This window comes from Vulpes vulpes, chromosome 1 (genome assembly GCF_048418805.1).
Source record: "Vulpes vulpes isolate BD-2025 chromosome 1, VulVul3, whole genome shotgun sequence".
NCBI lineage: Eukaryota > Metazoa > Chordata > Mammalia > Carnivora > Canidae > Vulpes > Vulpes vulpes.
This window is the reverse complement of record NC_132780.1, coordinates 165,525,421-165,546,830: the sequence shown is the minus strand read 5'-3', so window position 1 is coordinate 165,546,830 and position 21,410 is coordinate 165,525,421. Positions and strand designations below refer to the sequence as shown.

Sequence of the window (21,410 nt, the reverse complement as noted above, 5' to 3'; positions counted from 1 at the left end):
CAAGATCAAAAAAATGGAATAAGCCAAGAATAAAATTTAAACACATTTGAACACATTTCATGTAGGAATGAATGATACTGGCTAGTATTCAGGAAGTTTGCTCTTACAGATGTGAATCTGGGTTTTCATCTATAATCGTATGATTTTGAAAATTTCTTACACCTCCTAAAAGCTTCTTGTATGTATGTAATGGAGCCATGGTTGAGAGGCTGATACAGAACAACTTATTTAGAATCTAGGATATATAGACCTTATATAGTAGACATATCATAAGAATAACATGCAAGGAGGGAAATTTATATGTGTGATAATATTATAAACTCTGGGTGAAAATATAGGGGTTTGGAATAATTTGAGGAAGAAGTCTATGACCAGGTCTATTCATGGGGGAGAGGAGACCAAGAAAGTACAAGGCACACCATTGTAGATTGCAGTGATAGACTTCATTTATCAGTGTGGAACCCCTTGATTGTGTCAATCTAGCATCTAACCTGGTGGTTTTGTGGAATGGAAGGGTACCTCTAAGGTCTACTAGCCTCCTTCAAGAAAATGACTAATTAATGTAGGAAACACTCAGAGATTCTCAGAACACCAAATTTTATAATACTTGTATCATAGCAAATAATGTAAATTGATTTTAGGTTAATTACGAATTAGCTCCTCATGTACAGAATCAAATGTCACTGGAATTACCTTCATTTATTTATTTATTTTTTATTAACAGTGACTTACCTTATTTATATTTGTAATCATAAAATTATATCCTGGATATGACTTAGATGTTTTTGAGAAGTAAGGATTTTTCCCCCCTCTAATTATAAGATAATATTATTGGATGTCACTGTCATATTTATTTCCTTTTTGTTCAGTGAACTCTGAATTTCTGTTATTAAAGTATACATTCTGAAATTCTGAGAGAATCAAGATACTCTTCTTTTTGCATGTTATTTTCTCTGAAGAATGCGTTCGTATAATTCCAAAACAGAATTTTCTCCTTACTGTATTTAAGTAATGCTTGTTTTTTTTCGTTAAAGCTCAATTTTCAAATAGACTTCAAAACTTGCTAATGATTAAGAAAAGTTCAGAATGTAAAAGTGAGATACTTAAAATGTACTAGGGTTCAAAATTCTCTTTCCCCATATTTGTATGACATATAATATTCACTTGAATATTTTGTAAGTAACTAAAGAAGTATTGATTGCCTGGAGAATACACTGCTTCTTGAAGTAATTTCTATATATCAATGTCTCCCTACTTTCCTTATTTTTACCCTGAAATGTGTTGTTACTATGTATTTTAGGGAGGACCTGGTGCTAAAGGTCCCAGAGGTGAAAGAGGAATCAGCGGGGCAGTTGTAAGTATATTTTAGGGTGTATTTAAAATTCCATGTATATGTTGAAGTCTGATTGTTAAAATTTCCACTAATGGGATATGTGAGCTTGAGCAAATTAGTGCAAGTGTAGTGTGCTTTAGGTATGTAAATACTTATGTCTTGTCTCTGGTTGTCAAAATGATGGATTAGACCAGCCAGAGAAAGAATTGTCCAAGGCAGCTCACTCCTGTAGGAATTACAACGTAGGAAATCTGCCCAAGAACCTAAGGGTTCTGCTGCAACATGGAGCCACAGAGCATAACTCAGACATCAGTTGGAAGACCCACAGGGAGCTGAGTCCCGCTGGAAAGCTGGAGAGCTTCAGGAGCAGTTGTGCTGCTTTTTTTTCACCTGTCTCAGAGAAAGAGCTGAGTGGCCACGTATGCCACCTTTCTACCAGGTCCATACTGGTCTTCCATAAAACAACTCAAGTTTATTTTATTTTATTTTTTTTAATTAATTTTTATTGGTGTTCAATTTACCAACATACAGAAAAACACCCAGTGCTCATCCCGTCAAGTGTCCGCCTCCGTGCCAGTCACCCATTCCCCTCCAACACCTGCCCTCCTCCCCTTCCACCACCCCTAGTTCATTTCCCAGAGTTAGGAGTCTTTATAAACAATTCAAGTTTAATTAGGGAGGTCTATTATGAAGATAATGTGTACTTTTGGTCATAATATTACTAATGATAAGCTAACACACTTAGGAAAGGGTGAGGCTGGGATGCTAACTCAGGTCCCTGACTCTCAAGTATGCACCTTTTCCACCTGGACATGTTGCAAAGAAGCTCTAGCTCCAGCACAGAGCATCTTCTTAGTGAATATCTGTTTTCTTGCTTCATTTATAAATGGATTAGTCCCAGAAATAAGCCCAAGTCAAAGAGAAATCAAGAGTAGCTTACACTAAGTCCAATCCCCTGAAATTCAAGCTTTGATCTCATATGAATTCATGAATATAAATACATGAATATATCATATTGAGTGTGTTTTACTTCTCTTAAGAATCTACTTCTAATGGGACTTTTGGAAATTTAAGTGCTTTTGAGAATTTATTGCCCTTTTCAAATGTTCTTTAGTGAGTAATAGAAGGAGGAAAGAAATGGCATTAATAAGTGCTTTTATAGGTATGTAGATTTCTAAAATGCATACAGAAGTGATTGATGTCTTAAAGTTATGATGATAGGCTTCTAATTGGGTATTATTAGCACTGGATGGTCATTACATGACTTTGTGGTTGTTTCTCTCCTATGTGTTTTAGGGGCCTCCTGGCCCTCGTGGAGATACAGGTCCTCCCGGCCCTCAGGGACCCCCAGGCCCCCAGGGACCCAACGGACTCTCTATTCCGGGAGAACAAGTAAGCTCAAAGGCTTTCTGTATTTCAGTGAGGATGGTGAATTAATATTAAGTTAAACTGGAATATTTTGCTGTATTTTGCCAAACTCAAATGTTTTCTGAGAATTCAATAAGGTTAGTTGTTGAGATAACTTCCTATGGCTATAATTTGAGACATGTAAATAGTGTATATAATAACTTATAAATGCGTAGATAAAATTATTGCCACTAACTTGACCTTTAAAAAGTCATAGGTAATGCATATATCCTCCAGCATCCTGAAAACTTTGAAATTACTTTCAGACTTGGTAGGCCTTGGCTAATATTGATAATCTTGAGGCAAGCTTGCATTGTTTATCTAGGTCATTACGTCCTTAAAAAAAACTTTTAAATAAAATGTTGACCTTTTGTTCCAAACGCGAATCTGAAGTTATAAAAGGTGTTTTACCCTTTAAGACTGATATTTTATTTAACTACTACCATTTTTTTCTATACCTTAAAATAAACAAAAAAATATAGTATATAAATAAGAATATGATACCTGCATAGTCTTAAAATCAAGTCTAAACTCCCGTCTAAGATACCTTAATAGAGGACAGATAAAAATTTTTTGGCACTTAGAGGAAAACAATAGATATCAGATATAGCTAGAAATGAGACATGTGGAGGGATAGGGCTTTCTCGCTCAAAAGGCTTGACTGAATCTACTTTTAGCTGCTTATGTCCAAAAGGAGTTTACCTGTCTTATTACTATTATTAAATTAAATTTATCAGTTTTAATTAATTCAACTTTGCCTTTGAAACAAATGCCTTCTAGCATGTAGTTATAAAAACCAAAATTATGTTACAACATAATGTGCATTGACAATCTTTCTATTAAAATTAGCACCTAATTAAATATATTAAATAAAAAGAATAGTTTTTTCCCTTCAAATTTTATTTCCATGAAAATCCCTTATGTTAAACTATGTTCTTTTAAAGTAGGTATACCATTCCATAATTATGTAAAATTATCCTATAATATTATAAGAACACAGCACTTATAGTTTAAAAAGTGAGCATCAATCCAAAAAATGATTTATTCATCTACCTTCCAAAACGTGTTTACATTGGATTTATGAAGTGATGGAGATTTCAGAAGTGACTCATGTCTTCCCTTTTCACTTAATCTCTGTAAAATGCCTGAGGACTGTTTTCCCATTGCTGCCATAGGGTCGCCAGGGGATGAAAGGTGATGCTGGAGAGCCAGGGCTTCCCGGCCGAACAGTAAGTTGTTCTTGAAGTTGTCTTTTCTTTCACTTGTCAAGGACTATTTGAAAAGTTGTCCCCAAAGTGCCCCAAAAGGTGAACCAAGGCGAAGCAGCAAAGCAGAAGCCAGCCTATGTGCTTCCCGTGAATGACCACTTCATTCTGTGGTTATAGTTGTCACGTTTGTGCTGTTCAATTCAGGTGTCAGCTTATTGACAATCATGATTGTACTATATGGCTGGCACTGTACTTTGTTCTAGTTTCTGTTTCTTTTCAGAGCTCCCTGATATATTTTTTAAAACACTTTATTAATTTATTTGAGAGAGAGAGAGAGAGAGAGAGAGCGAGCCAGAGCATGCATGAATGCACAAGCAGGAGGAGGAGTGAAGGGAGAGGCCCAGGCTCCCTGCTGAGCAGGGATCCCCATGTGGGGCTCTATTTGGGGACTCTGGGATCATAACTGACTGAGGCACCCAGGTGCCCCCACCCTTGAAAACTTTTTCAAACATTTGGGAGAATAAGACGTATCTTTTCTCATATAGGAACTATATTACAGCTTTTCACTTGTTTGCTTCCTTTTGTGTAGGGAACCCCAGGATTACCTGGCCCACCAGGACCAATGGGACCTCCAGGAGATAGAGTAAGTTCTCTGGGGCAGACTCTATTGATGTTGGATATGATACCACATTATTGCCTATTAATTAAGAACCCTCCACAGTTCAGTTTGCATGGCTGGAAATGTAGGATTCACAGATCTTGTGGGAGTTTGCTGAAAAACTAGTATCAGTGGACCCCCTAACACAAGATCAATCTCAAGGTCTATGAAACAAAATGGTGGGACTTTCGGCAGGTCCTTGAAATTTTCATTTTGGGAATTAAAAAAAATATATCCTATTAGAAAAAAGTTCTTAAGAGGAGTTTTAGCTGATTGGAAAGAGATTCAAGAATCCAAACAAATTCTATCCTAAGATAAATTTTTTTATAAGGCAGCTTTTATGTAACTCTGAGAGTAGTCAAAATTTCCATGGCATTTTCTATAAGGTCAGAACATCTTTCCTAACACATGTAGAATTCAAATTCCACTTTTACACCTTGAGGATGGGCTAGACAACTGGCGCTTAATAGGAATTTTGCTCATTTGTGGCAGCTTTCAGGTCCATCTTGATTTATGATGGAATCAGTGCAGGAAACCTTATCTTTTCTAGGATAAGTAATGAGAAACAGAGTGAACATAATTTCTGTGTTCTATTCTACCTTACAGAAACATTTGGTTTCATAGGAAATGACGAATACTTTAATAAGGGTTGTTAGTGTCATTGACTTTTCAGTATCTTAGGGTTCAGACAACAGCCCAAGAGTAGTCTATATTCTGACTAATCAAGTTAAACCTTGTGATTAGCAGCAGGATCTGAGAGAGCTAGCACTGGAATAGCTGTCACTAAGACACTTGTTTGCTTACTTAAATACCTCTGAGACATTGGGCAGAAGAGGAAGGTAATTCAGTTGGAGCAAATATCTGCCCAGATAATACCAAATGGTGGATGATATGCCAGTGAACTTTGTTTGCCTACTTCTGAGTTTGGGGGAGAGAGAAGTCAGAGAGAAAACTGTGTTCTTTAGAAATCTATGACTTGGAGGGGATACTTATATAATACATTCTTCTGACTCTTTTGAGACTGGCACTTCAGTTTTTTTGAATTCTTATTTTACTATAAAAGACAATAGTAAGATTGCAGAGGTAACAAGTCAGTCTATTCAGTGGGCAAACAAAACCAAAGACACTGCAATCAAGAAGTGATGATGGGCTGATGCACTTGGTGCTCTTGTTATGGAAGTCTTGTTGGACTCATCATGTCCAGCCAGTGTGGGCTTTCTGCAGATACAGTAGGTCACTAGTGATGTCCCATCAACAGGCACTCCCTGAAGTGGTCAGGCAACCATTGGCATCATCACTGCTTCTCTGAAAAATGACAGAACGGGAAGGTTCTATGTTTTTTTGCTTTTTTGCTCTCAAACTCTAATCCGTGATTCCAACTTTGTGGTGAGGCTGCCCAGATCTCCCTGACTGAGAGTGAGAAAACTTCTCAGGAAATCATTCCGCTGTTTCTCACCTAGACTTTTTTTTTTTTTTTTTAAGATTTTGTTTATTTATTCATGAGAGAGAGAGAGAGAGAGAGAGAGAGAGAGAGAGAGAGAGAGAGAGAGGCAAAGGGAGAAGCAGGCTCCATGCAGGGAGCCCGATGTGGGACTTGATCCTGGGTCTCTAGGATCACACCCTGGGCCTAAGGCAGGCGCCAAACTGCTGAGCCACCCAGGCTGCCCAGCCCACCCAGCCTTATCCACCTACCTACCACTTTGTTTCCTACCATTAATGCTGAAATAGGGTGCACAGCTGATAGAACATAAACAACTTTGTCAAGTTAGATAGACTTTGGTATAGGCATCTTGGCTAGAATAAAAAAAAAGGAAAGAAAGAAACTTGAACTCTGTGGTGGAAGAGAAGAGAAGAAAGCTTAGGAGACCAAGCCTAAGGACCACAGTGAGGAAGGAAGAAGACTTGTTACCAAGATGGAGTTGGTAGGAATTGGATGCATGAGTTGTCTTTAGCATAGATGATTTTCAAAATGAGGCACGGCTTTGGCGACCTTTAGAAAGAAACAAAAGAACTGCACCTATAGGTATCGAATACATGTGTATCTTTGAAAACAACCATAGGTCTTCTCAGCCAGCCTCACATAGGGGGAAGCAGCAATAACCACTCCAGCTTTGATAAAGGAGAATAAAATAAAATTATAGCACAAAGTTCTGCAGATAGCTCGGTGGGCAGACCTTCTGTGGACATCAGAATAAAATCCTCTTCACCCCAACTCAGATGTATGTTTCTTCTAAAATAAAATGGTTGTTCAGACCTAAGTGTTCATGGATGGACACTTTATATATATAAAACATTTAAAAAGAAGGAAATCTCTAAAAAAGAAGGAAATCCTGTCATTCACAACAACATGGATTAAGCTTGAACCTGGATGACATTATAGTAAGTGAAATAAGCCAAGCTCTGAAAGAGAAATATTGCATGATCTCACTTATGTATGGGATCTAAGAAAAGTTGAACTCATGGAGACAAAAAGTAGAATGTTGGTTGCCATGGGCAGAGATGAGGGGGATACAGAGAGAGGGTTAAAGGTGCAAAGTTCCAGTTGTTATGTAGGATGAATGAGCCTGGGAGATCTAATGCATAGCATGACGACTATAGTTAATAATACTATATAGTACACTTGGAATTTGCCAATAGAGTAGATCTTTAAATGTTCTCACTGCATTAAAAAATGATAACTATATGAGGCAATGCATATTTCAATTATCTTGGTTGTGGTAATCATTTCACAGAGTCTACGTATATCAAAACACCATGTTGTGCACCATAAGTATATACAGCCTTTATTTGTCAATTATACTTCAATAAAGCTGGGGGGGGGGGAAGAAAGTGATTGATCAGAAAGTTCTTAAGCTGACTGAAGGAGGATTATTCAGAAATATAATGCTCACCTAAACTAACAAACAAAGAGTGACCTATATAGACATTGGAGAAATTTAGGTGGAAGAAATGCAATTCAAGCTGTCTAAGCAATTCTACCAAGATCATTTTTGCTTCTCAAGTGGCTCTCAGAAGCAGTGTTGATGTAACATCAGATGAACTTGGAGTCTGTTTTTTGTTAAGCAGGCCTGGATCTCCCAGAAACAGTCTTTATCTGTTTAAGTGTCTGGAAAAAAAATGGGGGGTGGTGGCTGTGGAATATTTCTAATACTATTTTAAAGAAATAATTTAAACTTCCTCTGTTGTAAAATCAATGGAACCATGGATATTTAATGCAGGCAGTTATCCAAATGCTCTTGATTTTTGCTAGAATCCAAGAATATGGATGAAATTATCACTCCTATTCCCTGTAGAAACGGAGACAAAAATCTCCTTTGACAGAGGAATGCAAGAACTATAAAAAAGACCTGACTCAGAAATCCTCTGCTGAATTTCAGAGATCTCTCTGTTGGAATGAGTGCTAACTGGGTAGCAGAGTGACTCATTCTAGTTAGAGGTCATTTGGCACCGTACAGACATAGGTCGTGAGAGCCACAGAGCAAGGCCACACAGCCAAGCATGGTGCTCCTGGGGCACATCTCTCTTCCTAGTCAACCTGACACCCATGCGGATCTGACCTTTCATGTGAGATGAGGAAAGATAAACACTGAAAACAATTAGCTGAGGATTTGAGGATTTTCTTTTGAGTGGAAGGCAGTTAAGAGAACTTCCACTTTTCTGGGGTTGGAATGTGGGAAGAAATGCCCCAGGAGTGGAGACACCAGTAGTCCTGCCCTTGGCTATCTGGCCATTGCTTAGGAAGCGAGGGAGTTTTTAATCAGGTAGTTGGCCTCTCCTTCACCTATTATGATACATGAGCTCTGGTCAGCAACATTTCTTTTCCTGCCACTTTGATGCTTTTGGGGCTAGTTTGTGGACATTGACTTTTCAGTAGAAAGGGTTCGCCTTGCTCTAGGCTTCCTCACACTTGTACAAAAGCAAAAGCGAGCATCTTTATAGAGGAGTCTACCATCTTAGGAGAAGATTAGTTTGACTCTTAAAATGACTTTATTTATTACTATATAGATGAATAAGTATGGAAATTAAGTATTCATTAAAAGGCATAAAGTAAATTGGAAAGCATTTTGGGGGGGGTATATTGGTCTTCGTATTGGAAGGTTACTTGCAAGTGTGTACTTGACCCTTCACTCTGAGCAAGCTCTTTTGCATCTTTCCTTTTCACTCAGTTGTTATTTCACTAATCCATAATTAATTTTATGTTTACAATAGGGCTTTACTGGAAAAGATGGTGCAATGGGACCCAGGGGCCCTCCTGGGCCACCGGTAAGAAATTAATGAGTTCCATCATTGTCTCCCGCCACCCAAACCCTCCCCCCATCTGCTAAGGAAAAGCCCAGTAGCCTGGCCTTTGGGAAACATTCCATCAGTGCTGTGGGGTACACTGTCCAGGGAGTGTTTTATTTTCCAAAATCAAAATGAGCTACAGAAAACTGTTGTGTTAGAATGCAGAATCTTTCTTTTTCATCAAATTATATTTGAAAAAGAGAAAAACATCCCTGACTGAGTTGGCCACTAGCTGGTTAGGTGCTCTATCCTCAACACCACATTGAGTGGTAGGGTTTTAAGACCTGCTTGTTACTTTCTGTTCTAAAATTTTAAGAATCGGTGGTTTGTGATATTTCAATTTTAAGGATATTTATTACTGAGCACTATCAGTCATCACCTAAGTAGATCTTCTAACTAAGATCTTTGGGGAAAATACTCAGCCAATGATTTGGAAAGTGGCATCAATATACTTGCATCTGAGGTGAGATAATAATGAACTTGTTTGAGGTGATGGATGCTCTTCATGTCTTGTGGTAGAATAGGAAGACTTGAGAGCATGTGTTAAAATAATTTTATTATTTATGCTCAATAGATATGTTCTCAGGTAGAGGAGAAGTTATGTGTATAGTAAACCTGCATTTTAAAGCTCTATTTACCACAGAGCTTACTTAATATTTGTATAATCGACAAAGTAAAGGATTAACTGTGTAACAAAATTTGATGATTCCATTTTAAGGAAATTTTAGGCTTTAGAACATAAAATATTGGTTAGTAGCTATTATAAATATTCTATGAAAATATGGGCGAGATTTTTAAAGCTGTGTTAAAAGCAACAGGGAGAAATTCTTTTGGTTTGGATGGGGTGAAGAGTGCTGACATGATAGAACAAAGTGGAAATGTAGAGAAAGCACCAAAGAAAAAGTGAATTTCTAGGCTGTGAGAGGGACTCCCCGAAACAAGCGAAGACTGCCACAGTGGCGCCCAATTCAGCAAAAACCCAGCTACTCTGCAACCAAAGTTTTCACTCCTGTCTTTGGGTGGGTTTTCTGGTTTTGTAATAGAAGTAAACTAAAAAAACAGGGATTCCTTTCTGCAAATTCATTTTGTAACCAATTTACTAGACTCGAAGTCTGTAAATTGTGAAACTGATCCTATGCATAGATTCTTTTCAAACGGTCTTAAAATATATTTTAGAACTAGACACTCCATAAGAGTAAGAATTTTTGAGGTTTTTTTTTCTTCATGCTGTCTTAAAATTTGGTTTTGCTCTTCCCTATCATATGCTGCTTCTGTGAAAGGCTTTTAAAGCTGGCCACGTTTGTTAGTTTACTTTAGATGGGATTTTTTTTCATTGTTATTCCCTTTCTCAGCCTGGCTTGTGTGTTGCAGGGAAGCCCAGGCTCCCCAGGAGTCACAGGACCAAGTGGGAAACCAGGAAAACCCGGAGACCATGGCAGACCAGTAAGTGGACAGATTGCGTGTGGAAAGTCATTTTCCTGTGGTCATAAATAACGAGGGTGCTGCAAGGCTTTGGCCGATTTATGTTATCTCTGTCGTAATGGGTTTGAAGCATTTGTTGAAACTATGCTAAACCCACGGATTTAACTTGGTACTGGTTCTAAAGTTTTTCTCTCTGAGTTATAATATTCTGGGTTGAAAATTGTGGTCATAGGGTTTCTTTAAAAGGAGAATGGGATTTTGAGCCAAGACACATATTTCTGCACTGTATAAACACTCAAGGCTGGGTCAGCAGAATGATTCTTTTTATTTAGGAGTGGTATGCTGCTTAAGATAGAAAAAATACATGATGGTGGTGCATGGCGCCTCCGGCCATAGTTTGCAGATGCTAACCTTCCTGAAGGTCATCCAGCCACACATTCACTTATTTCTCTTTCATTGAGGATGCTAGAATAGTAGTCCTAGTATTAAAAGGATTTTTCTAATCCACTACTTAACTTTTTTATACTCCCCTGCTCCAAATTACATACAGTTTAACTTTCTTTCAGTCAGATGGTTTGGTTAAAGTAATAGTTATATGACATTATGTGCATGTGGGGTTTTAAGGTTAGTCTCTCCAAAACTGAATTTGAAGTTCCAAAAATTACAGATCCAGAAGTATTTATAATGACTGTTGAGTGTCATATTCTTCTTTGCAGCCTTTTTCTCATTTGCGGATGAAGTGTGAAAATATTTTCGGCAGTTTATTTGTCCGAGTTGAATTCTAAAAGATAAAAATTTACCTTGAAGATAATGAAGCCCAAACATTAGCAATGACACAGATCCATCAGGGCTGTTCTCTGGACAGACCTCTTTTTTTTTTTTAAGTATTGTCCAAGTTATATAAACCCAAGCTTAAAAGCTGTTTCATGTCAAAGAAACTTAGGGTAGAATCTTTATGTGACATGGCCTGCCTTCTATGTTTACATAAAATTAAGCAAGCAGCATAAAGATGAAAGGATTCCTGATATACTTTACAATCTGTGTGTGCCTTAGGACATGAATTTATTACTCTTTTCCTCAATGAATCATGGCAGAAACTTCACAAGAGCAGTTAAAAGCACACGAAGCTTTTCTACCCATTCACAATTCTGTTTCATTGGAGTCTGACTGAAATGGAGTCCCACATAAGAATATACCTGATGTAGTTGATGGCTGGAGCTAGAAACCTAAAAGAAACTTCTGGTTCTTTGACTTGAAATGTGATCTCTAGATACTGGCAATAAAGGTGGTTTCTATAAATCATCTATACTACAACAATCTCAGAGTGGCAGTAAATTAAAACACACACACACACACACACACACACCAGGAACAATCTCAAAGTAGCAATAAATGTAGGAGAAAAAATTCATTGCAACTTACAGAAGGCTCCAAAATAAATAATAATAGTGTTTTGATAAGAATCTAGTATTTTTGGCAAAGGGAGCACCAAACTTCAGTTTCTTATTACAATTTGGTAATGTTGATTTGGACTTTACCTACCCTCTTGCTCCCTTTATTTTTCTCCTCCTTCTAAGGTGGAAAATTGCTCCTTCTTTTCTTGTCTTGTCTTACCTTTAATTTCTAAAACTAAAACTAGCAGATGGGCGTGTAACGGTCTTAGCAAAGAGCTGGGCTCCCATTGTTAGCTCATGTCATTAGCTATTGTAACCAATTGGTATCTTGTTAACTTGTAATACAGGATGTTGTATGGTGATGTTTTAAGGAACTGCTTGTGGAATGTTCCTGACCATTTACTCAACACCTGCTTGTTTGGTGCCTAAATGTGCTAATCCGTGTTCCAGGGTCTGGGGATACAAAGTTTGTGTGAACAAGACAAAGTCTTGGTCCTCATGGAGATTCTGGGGGATGTAAACCAAAAATGTGTAAATAAACAATACAGTTTTTGGTGGTGTTGAGTGATAAGAAGAAAAAGGAAACAGAGTCAGGGGTTGGGGAATAATTGTGATAGTGAGAAGGTGACTATCTTAGACCTGGTAGTCAGGGAGCTGACACTGTAGTGAAGTGAGGGAGGAAGCTGTCTGAAGATCTGTGGGGAGAAGATTCCAGGTAGGAACAAAAGCCTCTAGTGAAGAATGAGTCTGGTTTGTGAAGGAACAGCAGAGAGGCCGGCATACCCTAAGTGGAGAGAGTTGAAGGGGAGAGGGCTAATAGGCAAGGTCAGACAGCTGGGCAAGGTAATCATGTAGACCACCTAGCCGATGATAGGGAATTCTTATTTTATGCTAAGTGTTATGGGAAGCCGTTAGAGGCTAAGGAGTGATGGAATCTCATTTCCCTTTAAAAAATATCACTCTGGCTTCTGGGTGGAAAATAGACTCCCTAGGGGCAAAATTGGAAAACAAGAAGACCAGTGAGGAAGATACTGGAGTTCAGTCAAAATTCTTGAAGACTGTAAAAAGTGGTTTGGTTTGGGGTATTACCTGAGCATCGGGTTTGTCAATGGTTTGGATGTTCCTTCCATCATAGCAGCTGGCCGTCCAGAAACACATTATGGAAGGACAAAAACTTGCACTATAGAAGACTTTTTTAGAAAAAAAAAAAAGACTTTTTTTGAGATCCTCTCATGGCCAGTGAGAGGCTTGACAGAGTAGGGACAAATATTCTGTGGCTGTGTTTAGATGTAGGACCACCATTTGGATTGAATTATTTAGTAAGAGAGACATGATTCCTTTTATACCCAATGTACACACACACACACACACACACACACACACACACTAATTGGAAGAAGTTAGAGATACATATTTAGTTAGAAAACTGACCAAAAGCCCACTGGTTCTTATTAGAACTGAACCGAGATTAACCTCATGGATGATGTACAATAGGAAGCTGAGCTACCCAGCCACAGTGATGTAAAGGAAAGGTATCAAGGGCAATTTCTCATCCATATTTTAGTTCCAGGCTTAAATTGTGAACAGCATCATAAATGTCTGCAGAGTACATAATTTCTAAATGTGTGATCATAGAATTTACATCTCAGTACTAATTTGGAGGATATTTGCTTCTGAGACAGAGAGAGACAGAGAAAGGCAGAAAGATTCCCTTTTACAGACAAGCAAAATGTGAGTAACCTGGATATAAATATGCTGTGTCATTTTGTTAATCTGTTAGAAAGCAGAACTTGCTCTCTTTCATTGTCACCTGCCTTCATGAATCATTTTAGATCATGTTTGTCAGTTTCTCATCTATGAAATTCCTACATTTCAGGGTCCATCTGGATTGAAAGGAGAGAAAGGCGATAGAGTATGTATTTCTTAAAATCTGATTCACATTTATTTTGTGTGTTAAACATTGAAGTCTGAAACTATAGAAATAATATGCTAATGATTCTCATTGATTTAATTAACAAGGGAGACATTGCTTCCCAGAACATGATGCGAGCAGTTGCAAGACAAGTCTGTGAACAATTGATAAGTGGTAAAATTTCTTTTATTTTTAATGTATGAATGGTTTTTAAATTTATTGCAGGAAAATGCAGAGTTTGAGTCATAAAGTTTCTAAGATATATGGTTCTTTTTTAAAATTTATTTTATCTTTTAAGATTTTATTTATTTATTCATGAGAGACACAGAGAGAGAGGCAGAGACACACACAGGCAGAGGGAGAAGCAGGCTCCATGCAGGGACCCTGATGTGGGACTCGATCCCACAGGGTCACACCCTGAGCTGAAAGCAGACACTTAACCGCTGAGCCACCTAGGCGTCCCTAAGATATATGCTTCTATTTCATTTCATTTCATTTCATTTCATTATTTCATTTCATTTCATTTCATTTCATTTCATTTTGTATTTTTATGTGTTATGAGTTTTGTATCTGGTTCAATAAAACTACTGATATTTTAATGACCATCATTAAGATAAAGTAAGAATCCAAAGTAAAATAATAGTCTGTTTTCCTATACTAAATCTGATACAAAATTATATTTTGAAAGGGCTTTCCAATTTCCTTATTAGGATTTTCAGTGATCGTCATCTGGGTATATGTAGAAGCAGCAAACATTGGATTTTTAAAGATATAAACTTTAAGTTATTCTATGACTTTAAGGAAGGAAGCCCATCAAGATTAATTTGATCACAGAAAGTACATTTTAATGGGGACCTTCTTATTGCCTCCTTATTTTTCACATATTCTTCCTTCTTATTCAATGAAGCCTACCATGTAATAAAGCTCAGTGCCCATGAACTGAGTATGGCCTTAAATTCGAGTTTCCCTCTTTCAGAAGTCTTAACAGTGTTTCTTCAAGTGTGATCCTGAGGAACACCTGCAATAGAATCACCTTGTTGAAAACGAGGGTTCCTGGGCCACACCTTAAGCATAGTGAATCATTATCTTTGGAGATGAGGCCCAGAAATCGGTATTTTTCAATGGCTCCCACAGGTGATTCCAATTTACACTACAGCCTGATTATCATTCTTAGGTACACACAAAAATGGTATAATTCTTTAATTTGAGAAAGGTTCTCTTTTGAGTGACATCTTCTGGCAAACCACAGGGCTTTATATCAGAGCCATATTAAACTTTCACAACTCTTTTATGGTTTATAGTAATGTTGTCAGTATTATTGGTCAGTATTTTGTGGAGACAACTGTTTATCAGGGATCATTTTGTCCTGCATAGCTGGAGTGTTTTATTTTATTTTTAGGCTTCTAATTAGAATGTGTCCTGGAGGGGGAGGAATAGAGATGGATTTCACTAGGCACTAAAAGATTTCACCGTCTCATCCCTTCCTACTGGGTTTCTCACTAACAAGTCTTCTTTCTGTTTGTAGGTCAGATGAGCAGATTCAATCAGATGCTGAATCAGATTCCAAATGATTATCACTCCAGTCGCAACCAACCAGGTCCACCAGGCCCCCCAGGCCCCCCTGGCAGCGCGGGAGCCAGAGGAGAACCAGGACCTGGGGGGCGACCAGGCTTCCCCGGCACTCCAGGGATGCAGGGACCCCCAGGTGAACGAGGTGGGTGTCTCCCGCTGCTATGCAGGGAAAAGGAAGGAGTTTGCAAGTGTGGGATTTGGGACAGGTTGAAAAGCACATGGAAGACTGAACTTGGCAAACTGCTTTAACTATTCTTGTTTGGACAGCCCCAGAAGAGCTGTGTGTCCGTGAACCTGTCTTTTTATTTAGGCAGCCCCAGGCCATCAAGATCCATATCACAGAACACAGGAACACTTTGTCAGGAGATCTCAGTAAAGATAATGCTATGTTCTGATTGTTGCTGTCATTGTTGATGGAAGAAACTGTATTTTGGCAAAATCACTCAGATGTTAAAATCTGATTAATTATTGTGACTGGCAAGAGTTGGGCACCAACTGAATGTACTAAAGAGCCCTACAGTTTTAGCTCCGAATTCCTTTGGTTCCTTTATTCAGGGCCTGGCATTGGTTTTACATGTTTGTTTGGCTTTAATTTCATGGTAGATAAGTGTCATTGTAGGAAAAGAAGAAAAATAGGATTATTTGATTCCAGATGTGTCAGGACTCTGGGTGTTTGCTTTTGTTAAAGCAGCAGTTCATGTTCCGGAGAAGGCTTAGATGCTTCTGTAATTCTAATGGTTTGGATGCTATGCAATGATGGGGCTATCAAACATAAGATACCTTTAAGATGTTTCTCAATGAGTTATAACTATTTATTCAAGATCCTGTTCTTAATTACTGTTTCTAAATATATATATATATATATTAGACATGTTTGTTTTCTTCAAATAATTTTTCCCCTGACTTGTAGCCAGATTTGTTTTTTGGCTATGAATCTGGAATTACCCAAATGTCTAGAAAGAATTTGGCTCCAGGAGTGAACTTCTGTGAAAAATTAGGTTCTGCTTTCACTAAAAGAAGTGGATTACTTGAGTTAAGCATTACCAGTTAAGATGAAAACTACGTGTGTCCAGATCATTTTCTCCCTGTGCTTTCTCTTTTTGTCCTTGCTTAGGTTTGCCAGGAGAGAAGGGTGAAAGGGGTATTGGGTCACCAGGACCTCGAGGGCTGCCTGGCCCCCCAGGTATGTTTGCCAGGACATCAAATAAGTAAACAGCACAAGTACTGAGAGAGGATACAACCTCAAGAGATTCACCATCTCATCCTGTTAGGTCCAGGCACGCCTGCCATCATGAATATATTTTAGCAAGAAGTTCAGCTTGTATAACCTCCTCATTTTTATGTTCTCTTTGTTCAAAAAACTGAATACGTTCTATTAAGCAGTTACTAGAACTTTAATATATAAGGGTAGGAGTTTTAGTTACACAGAGGGTTGCTGTTTTTGTTTTAATGGAATTCCTCTTTGTTTTGTTTGGCCACATAGACTTTAAAGATGGTGTTATTTCCTGTTTCTTCTCATATTCTTCAAGAAGTTGCTAGCAGACAGAAAATATATCCTCGCTAAAAGCCTGACATGTTGCAAGATTTCATTCATAGTTTCTTTATTGATGTTTTGTAGAGAAATAATAGTCATCTAGTTGTTTTATGCATTTCATTTACTAGATTGAAAATGGATTTTTGTTTTTCTTCATTTTAAGATCCACGAGACCCTGGTAACCAAGGTCAGCCTTCATGGTTAAATCTTTACATTTATGTTAACCATAAATAAGTATAACTTGATCCAGAAATAATATTACTTCACGTAGTCTGGAGGTGTGGAGCAGGCACTCCCATGTTTTCCTGGCAGTCTCATGTGGCTAATATAGCCATTTCCTTCAGATAGCTTTATCTCTGTAAGAGTGGGAGCTATCCAGGGAACTCATTGATATCTTTAGTTTGGCTTAATTCTTGGCAAGTCCAATTTTCTTTGGATAAAATCGTTAAAGTCGTTGTATATCTATCATTAACTCTTGATGGATGATGACTGGTAAGAAAGTTCCACACTGCTTCATACCGGTGATCTCTTAAGGAAATATTTTCTTACCATACCCTAGTGAATCGTCTAGTCTTGAGAATTGTTGATTGCCTCAGGAGATATATTTAACAAAAGGGGAAATTTTTGTTTTAACCCCATACTAGGTCCTCAAGGAGAATCCAGAACGGGTCCACCAGGGTCCACAGGCTCAAGAGGTCCTCCTGGCCCCCCGGGTCGTCCTGGAAACTCAGGTATCCGAGGCCCCCCAGGTCCTCCTGGATACTGTGACTCGTCCCAGTGTGCCAGCATCCCATACAATGGGCAAGGCTATCCAGGTATGTTGTTGCCAGTGTAGGAACGCCAATTGACCTGAATTAAGAACCTTTATGGAAATGAAGTTCCTTAGGACTGAAGGAAGGTTGATTTGAGGATTTCTTGAAGATATCGACTCTTTCAGTTACGTGTTTCGATTATGTAGTCACATTGTTTTCTCTCAAAGCGTAAAACATTACTTCATTGTTAGGAGTGAGTAATTATTTGCTCTTCCTTCCTGTATGTCTACATTTGCCAAATCGCATCATAAACCTCTTCTTAATTTCTTTTGGGAGTTCAGAGAATGCTATCAAATGCCTTTTTTTTTTTCTTAAACCTAAAGATTGGAAACAGGGATTTGTTGAATATAATTATAGAATGTCAAGAATCCATACTAAAAATTGTTTTGGGAATCTAATGTTCAGGCAAACTACTTGATAACATGGTGCAGGCAACTGAAAATAATTTACTGGCTCACACTGTCCATAGTATTAATGTTCATAAAATCTGGGACTTGATTTTTTCAAAGAATTGGTAGTGCACATCTAGTGTTTGACAATTATAGAGGCCAGGTCTCTTATGCCCGCCTTTGAGGAATGTGGGAACAGGGGAGATATGTTGATCTGGAAATAAGAAACTCATGCTGTGGTCAGTGGTGACCTTTTCATCAGCGCACCCTCAAGCATCTTGCAAGTTTTAAAAATGATACTGCTGTTTGATATGGTTGGCTACTAGCAAATAGTGCATGAGTAGTTGAATATCTAAATATCTATATATCTATATATTTATGTGTATACTTACATATGACCAAAAGTAATAATGAATTTTAATGCAAATTTCTCATGCAACTCATTCACAAAATTACAATTTAATTCTTTATAAGATAAATTTTAAATACCTCTGCCTTATGGTATGTGTGAATAACTGGAAATATATGGATATATATATATATATATATTTTAACCATTACATACTTAGATGGATGTGTATATATATTTTTTGCATAGTAATTCAACTTTTAAAAACTATCATCTTTGACCTGTTTCAGGTTCCGGCTAACAAATTTTCTAAGTCGCCAGTGCTGCTTACAGTTTGAATACATGAAAATCCTGTTTCTGAGATGTTTGCGCACGTGCTTATTAGGAAATGAGTCTGTATGGAAATTTCACCACAGATATGGTTAAAGAACCGGGTGGACATCATAAAGGAGGGTGGAGACTCTTTATACTAACTTGAATGAGACAAAAGCAGTGGTGTTAGTTTATAAGCCTGATGCATTTCAGTAATAATGTAGAAAAATATTATTTAAAAAAAAGTTCAAACCCACAACCATGAGGAGCCTCAGTTGTGAAAGAGGCACATAATAAAACTACTAACCAGCGGAGATTATGCCATTTTGAGAAAAACAATTAACCTGGTTAAAGAGAAATGTCTTATGTAAATAATAAACTAATTGTGGCTTGTAAATGATTTGTATGTGATCCTATCCACTAAAATCACTTAACAATTCTACAATAAGCTTCTGCATCAAAGCCTGCTGCTTGCTCTATGCCGGAATAACACCGAATGGAATCTCCTCATCTCTTGCTTGTTAGCGATGTGTCTGATTCAGGGCATGTGTCTTATTATTATTATTTTTTGTACATGTACTCATTTGGGTTTTGTAATTGCAATTTTCACACCAAAGTTTTATAATCACTTTTTTTCCTTCCTGTTTCGCTGTAGTCACTGGTGTTCCTTACCCACCGACTGTAACTCAGTCTGTGGGAGAGTCAGCCACAGAAAATGTCATGTACTGTATATCACCTGGTGATAGTTGATTCTCACCTCCACAGTCCAGTTTCTAGGAGCCAATAAAACTTCCCCTTTCCTCCTCATCTTTCCAAATTGTTCTTTGAATTGAGGAGTGTGAACTCATGAACAGTTACTTGGGGATTTGCGAAAATCCTGCCTAGGTTTCTGCGTTTACAGTTCTTTGGCGCAGCCTCTGACCCTTCCCAGGTATATTTGTGCAATGGTTGTATTTACTGCTGGATCCTCGAAGGTTAAAAAAAAAAAAGTGTCATTCCATTATTTGATCATCACCAAATTCTCTCTGCAAACGGACGTAATCAGAACATTGTAACTTATCTATTTATAGCGATGAGATTAAGACTGGAGTGCCATCACCTCGGGTGATGATTTAGCTTTTGCTGTTTGTGTGCCTTCCAAATCATGCCATAACTGTAATGTTGAATCGGACAGAGCCGTACGTGCCCGAGGGCGGGGCCTACCTGCCCGAGCGCGAGCCCTTCATCGTGCCGGTGGAGCCCGAGCGGACGCCAGACGAGTACGAGGACTACGGCGCCGACGAGCCTGGCGACGAGCACCCTCCCCACGCGCGCTGGCGGCGCGCCCTGCCCCGCGGCCCCGGGCAGCGAACCTGAGACCGCGACCGCGCAGCGCGGCCACGCTGGGGAGGTGTTGGGATTTTCCTTTACAGGTCAGACGGAGCGGTGCACGTCTTATCTGCGATGTTTCTTCCGGCGTTGCTTCATCCAAGAGTACGCTTTCTGACTGTAGAGAACCTTGTTTCTGCAGGAAACCTAGCTCGCTGCACGCAGTCTTGTAGACTTTTTTTTTTTTTTTTTTTTTTTGCCTTTGCCCTTGAAATGCTTGCAAAATCCTTTGCTGGCAAAAGCTGCAAGGAGAGAACGTGCCTTGTGCCTTTCCTTAGCACAAAGGGCAGCCTCAGTGAAACTCTTAGGTTAAGCAGTAAGTCCTGGAAGCCCGAACTACTGTCTATTTCGAGAGGGCGGTTCATCTTTTCCAATACTTGTTTGGGATTCAGTTACACCACGATTCAAGTAATTCCCCTCCTCAAACAGAAAAGGAGGGAATAAAACCAACTCCATTGCAATGGTTTATCCTCCTCTTCTATCTTCTGTTATACATTAGGGCATAGAATGCTCTTATACATCTCCTTTAACAACCACAAACCTTAAGCCATGTAGCTGAAATTATTGTATCAACTGGATACAGTTCCATATTGCCTTAAACCTCCTTGTTTTAGACACACTAACATTTATGCCAAATTGCAGATTATTCTGCAGCGATGGAATTGCATGTTTGTGTTGTATATTTAGTATGAACTTTTTTTTTTTCAGAACATAATGTTTCTTAGTTATCAAAAGCAGTTGGAAAATGTTTGCAAGACTATGAACATAGAATTGCTGCTTTTATATTTTAACTGCAGATTGTGAATTTCACTGCCTTATATTATTTATTTCTGAAACAAAAGAGGCATTTTTCAATAAAACTACTGAAAATTTGACATGGTATGCTTTTTCTTTGAATGGCCTTTAGGAGTGTTTGGGTGGTTGTCACAACAAACAAGTTTATATCCTTGGATACGGTTACAAATCTTGCTAATACTATTAAATTATGCTAAATAACTTTAGATTTTTAATGATATGGTGAAGTCATAGAGAATGTTGAGAGCCTTAAAAAAGCTCAGCAGATTCCAAAGGCTTTATTTGGAATGTAGAGGATGTGTGGGTTGGTGGAAAAACAAGGAGGTATCCTAGGAGACCCCAAACAACCAAATAATCTTTAACAACCCACATGATTTTGATTTAATCACTTTCCTATACCATATTTTATCCAGTAACATGTGTGATGCGAAAAGGAAAGTTCCTTAATGGAAATTTTTACATTTAGTTTTAAAAATTTCCTAAAAGTTCGTAAAGGTAAAAATTTCCTTTTGCACTTTGATGACTTCGGTAACTCCATTCTAAATAGCGAAGAAAACAAGGTAAATATTGGTCTGAAAGAACCAATATCAATAGAAGGAGAGAGGTAATGAGAAACAATTTGCTACAGAGCAAAAAAAAAAAAAAAAAAACAACCCCATCT

At 38.2% G+C, this 21,410-nt stretch overlaps 1 protein-coding gene across 4 annotated transcripts in view; it reads left to right on the top strand.

Moving 5' to 3' along the window:
• COL12A1 (collagen type XII alpha 1 chain) overlaps nucleotides 1–20,829 on the top strand; it is a 116,191-nt gene extending 95,362 nt beyond the window's left edge. For 2 of the 4 annotated variants that reach the window (XM_026007375.2, XM_026007376.2), the window contains 12 exons: nucleotides 1,301–1,354; nucleotides 2,630–2,725; nucleotides 3,916–3,969; nucleotides 4,538–4,591; nucleotides 8,816–8,869; nucleotides 10,262–10,333; nucleotides 13,583–13,618; nucleotides 13,726–13,792; nucleotides 15,144–15,332; nucleotides 16,305–16,373; nucleotides 17,369–17,539; nucleotides 19,761–20,829. In XM_026007375.2, the coding sequence (XP_025863160.2) occupies nucleotides 1,301–1,354; nucleotides 2,630–2,725; nucleotides 3,916–3,969; nucleotides 4,538–4,591; nucleotides 8,816–8,869; nucleotides 10,262–10,333; nucleotides 13,583–13,618; nucleotides 13,726–13,792; nucleotides 15,144–15,332; nucleotides 16,305–16,373; nucleotides 17,369–17,539; nucleotides 19,761–19,942 (1,098 nt within the window). In that variant the 3' untranslated portion in view covers nucleotides 19,943–20,829. Of the gene's footprint in view, nucleotides 1–1,300; nucleotides 1,355–2,629; nucleotides 2,726–3,915; nucleotides 3,970–4,537; nucleotides 4,592–8,815; nucleotides 8,870–10,261; nucleotides 10,334–13,582; nucleotides 13,619–13,725; nucleotides 13,793–15,143; nucleotides 15,333–16,304; nucleotides 16,374–17,368; nucleotides 17,540–18,564 lie in introns of all 4 variants that reach the window. The other 2 variants (XM_072735525.1, XM_072735536.1) reach the window with 1 other exon arrangement.
• The last annotated feature ends 581 nt before the right edge of the window (nucleotides 20,830–21,410 follow it).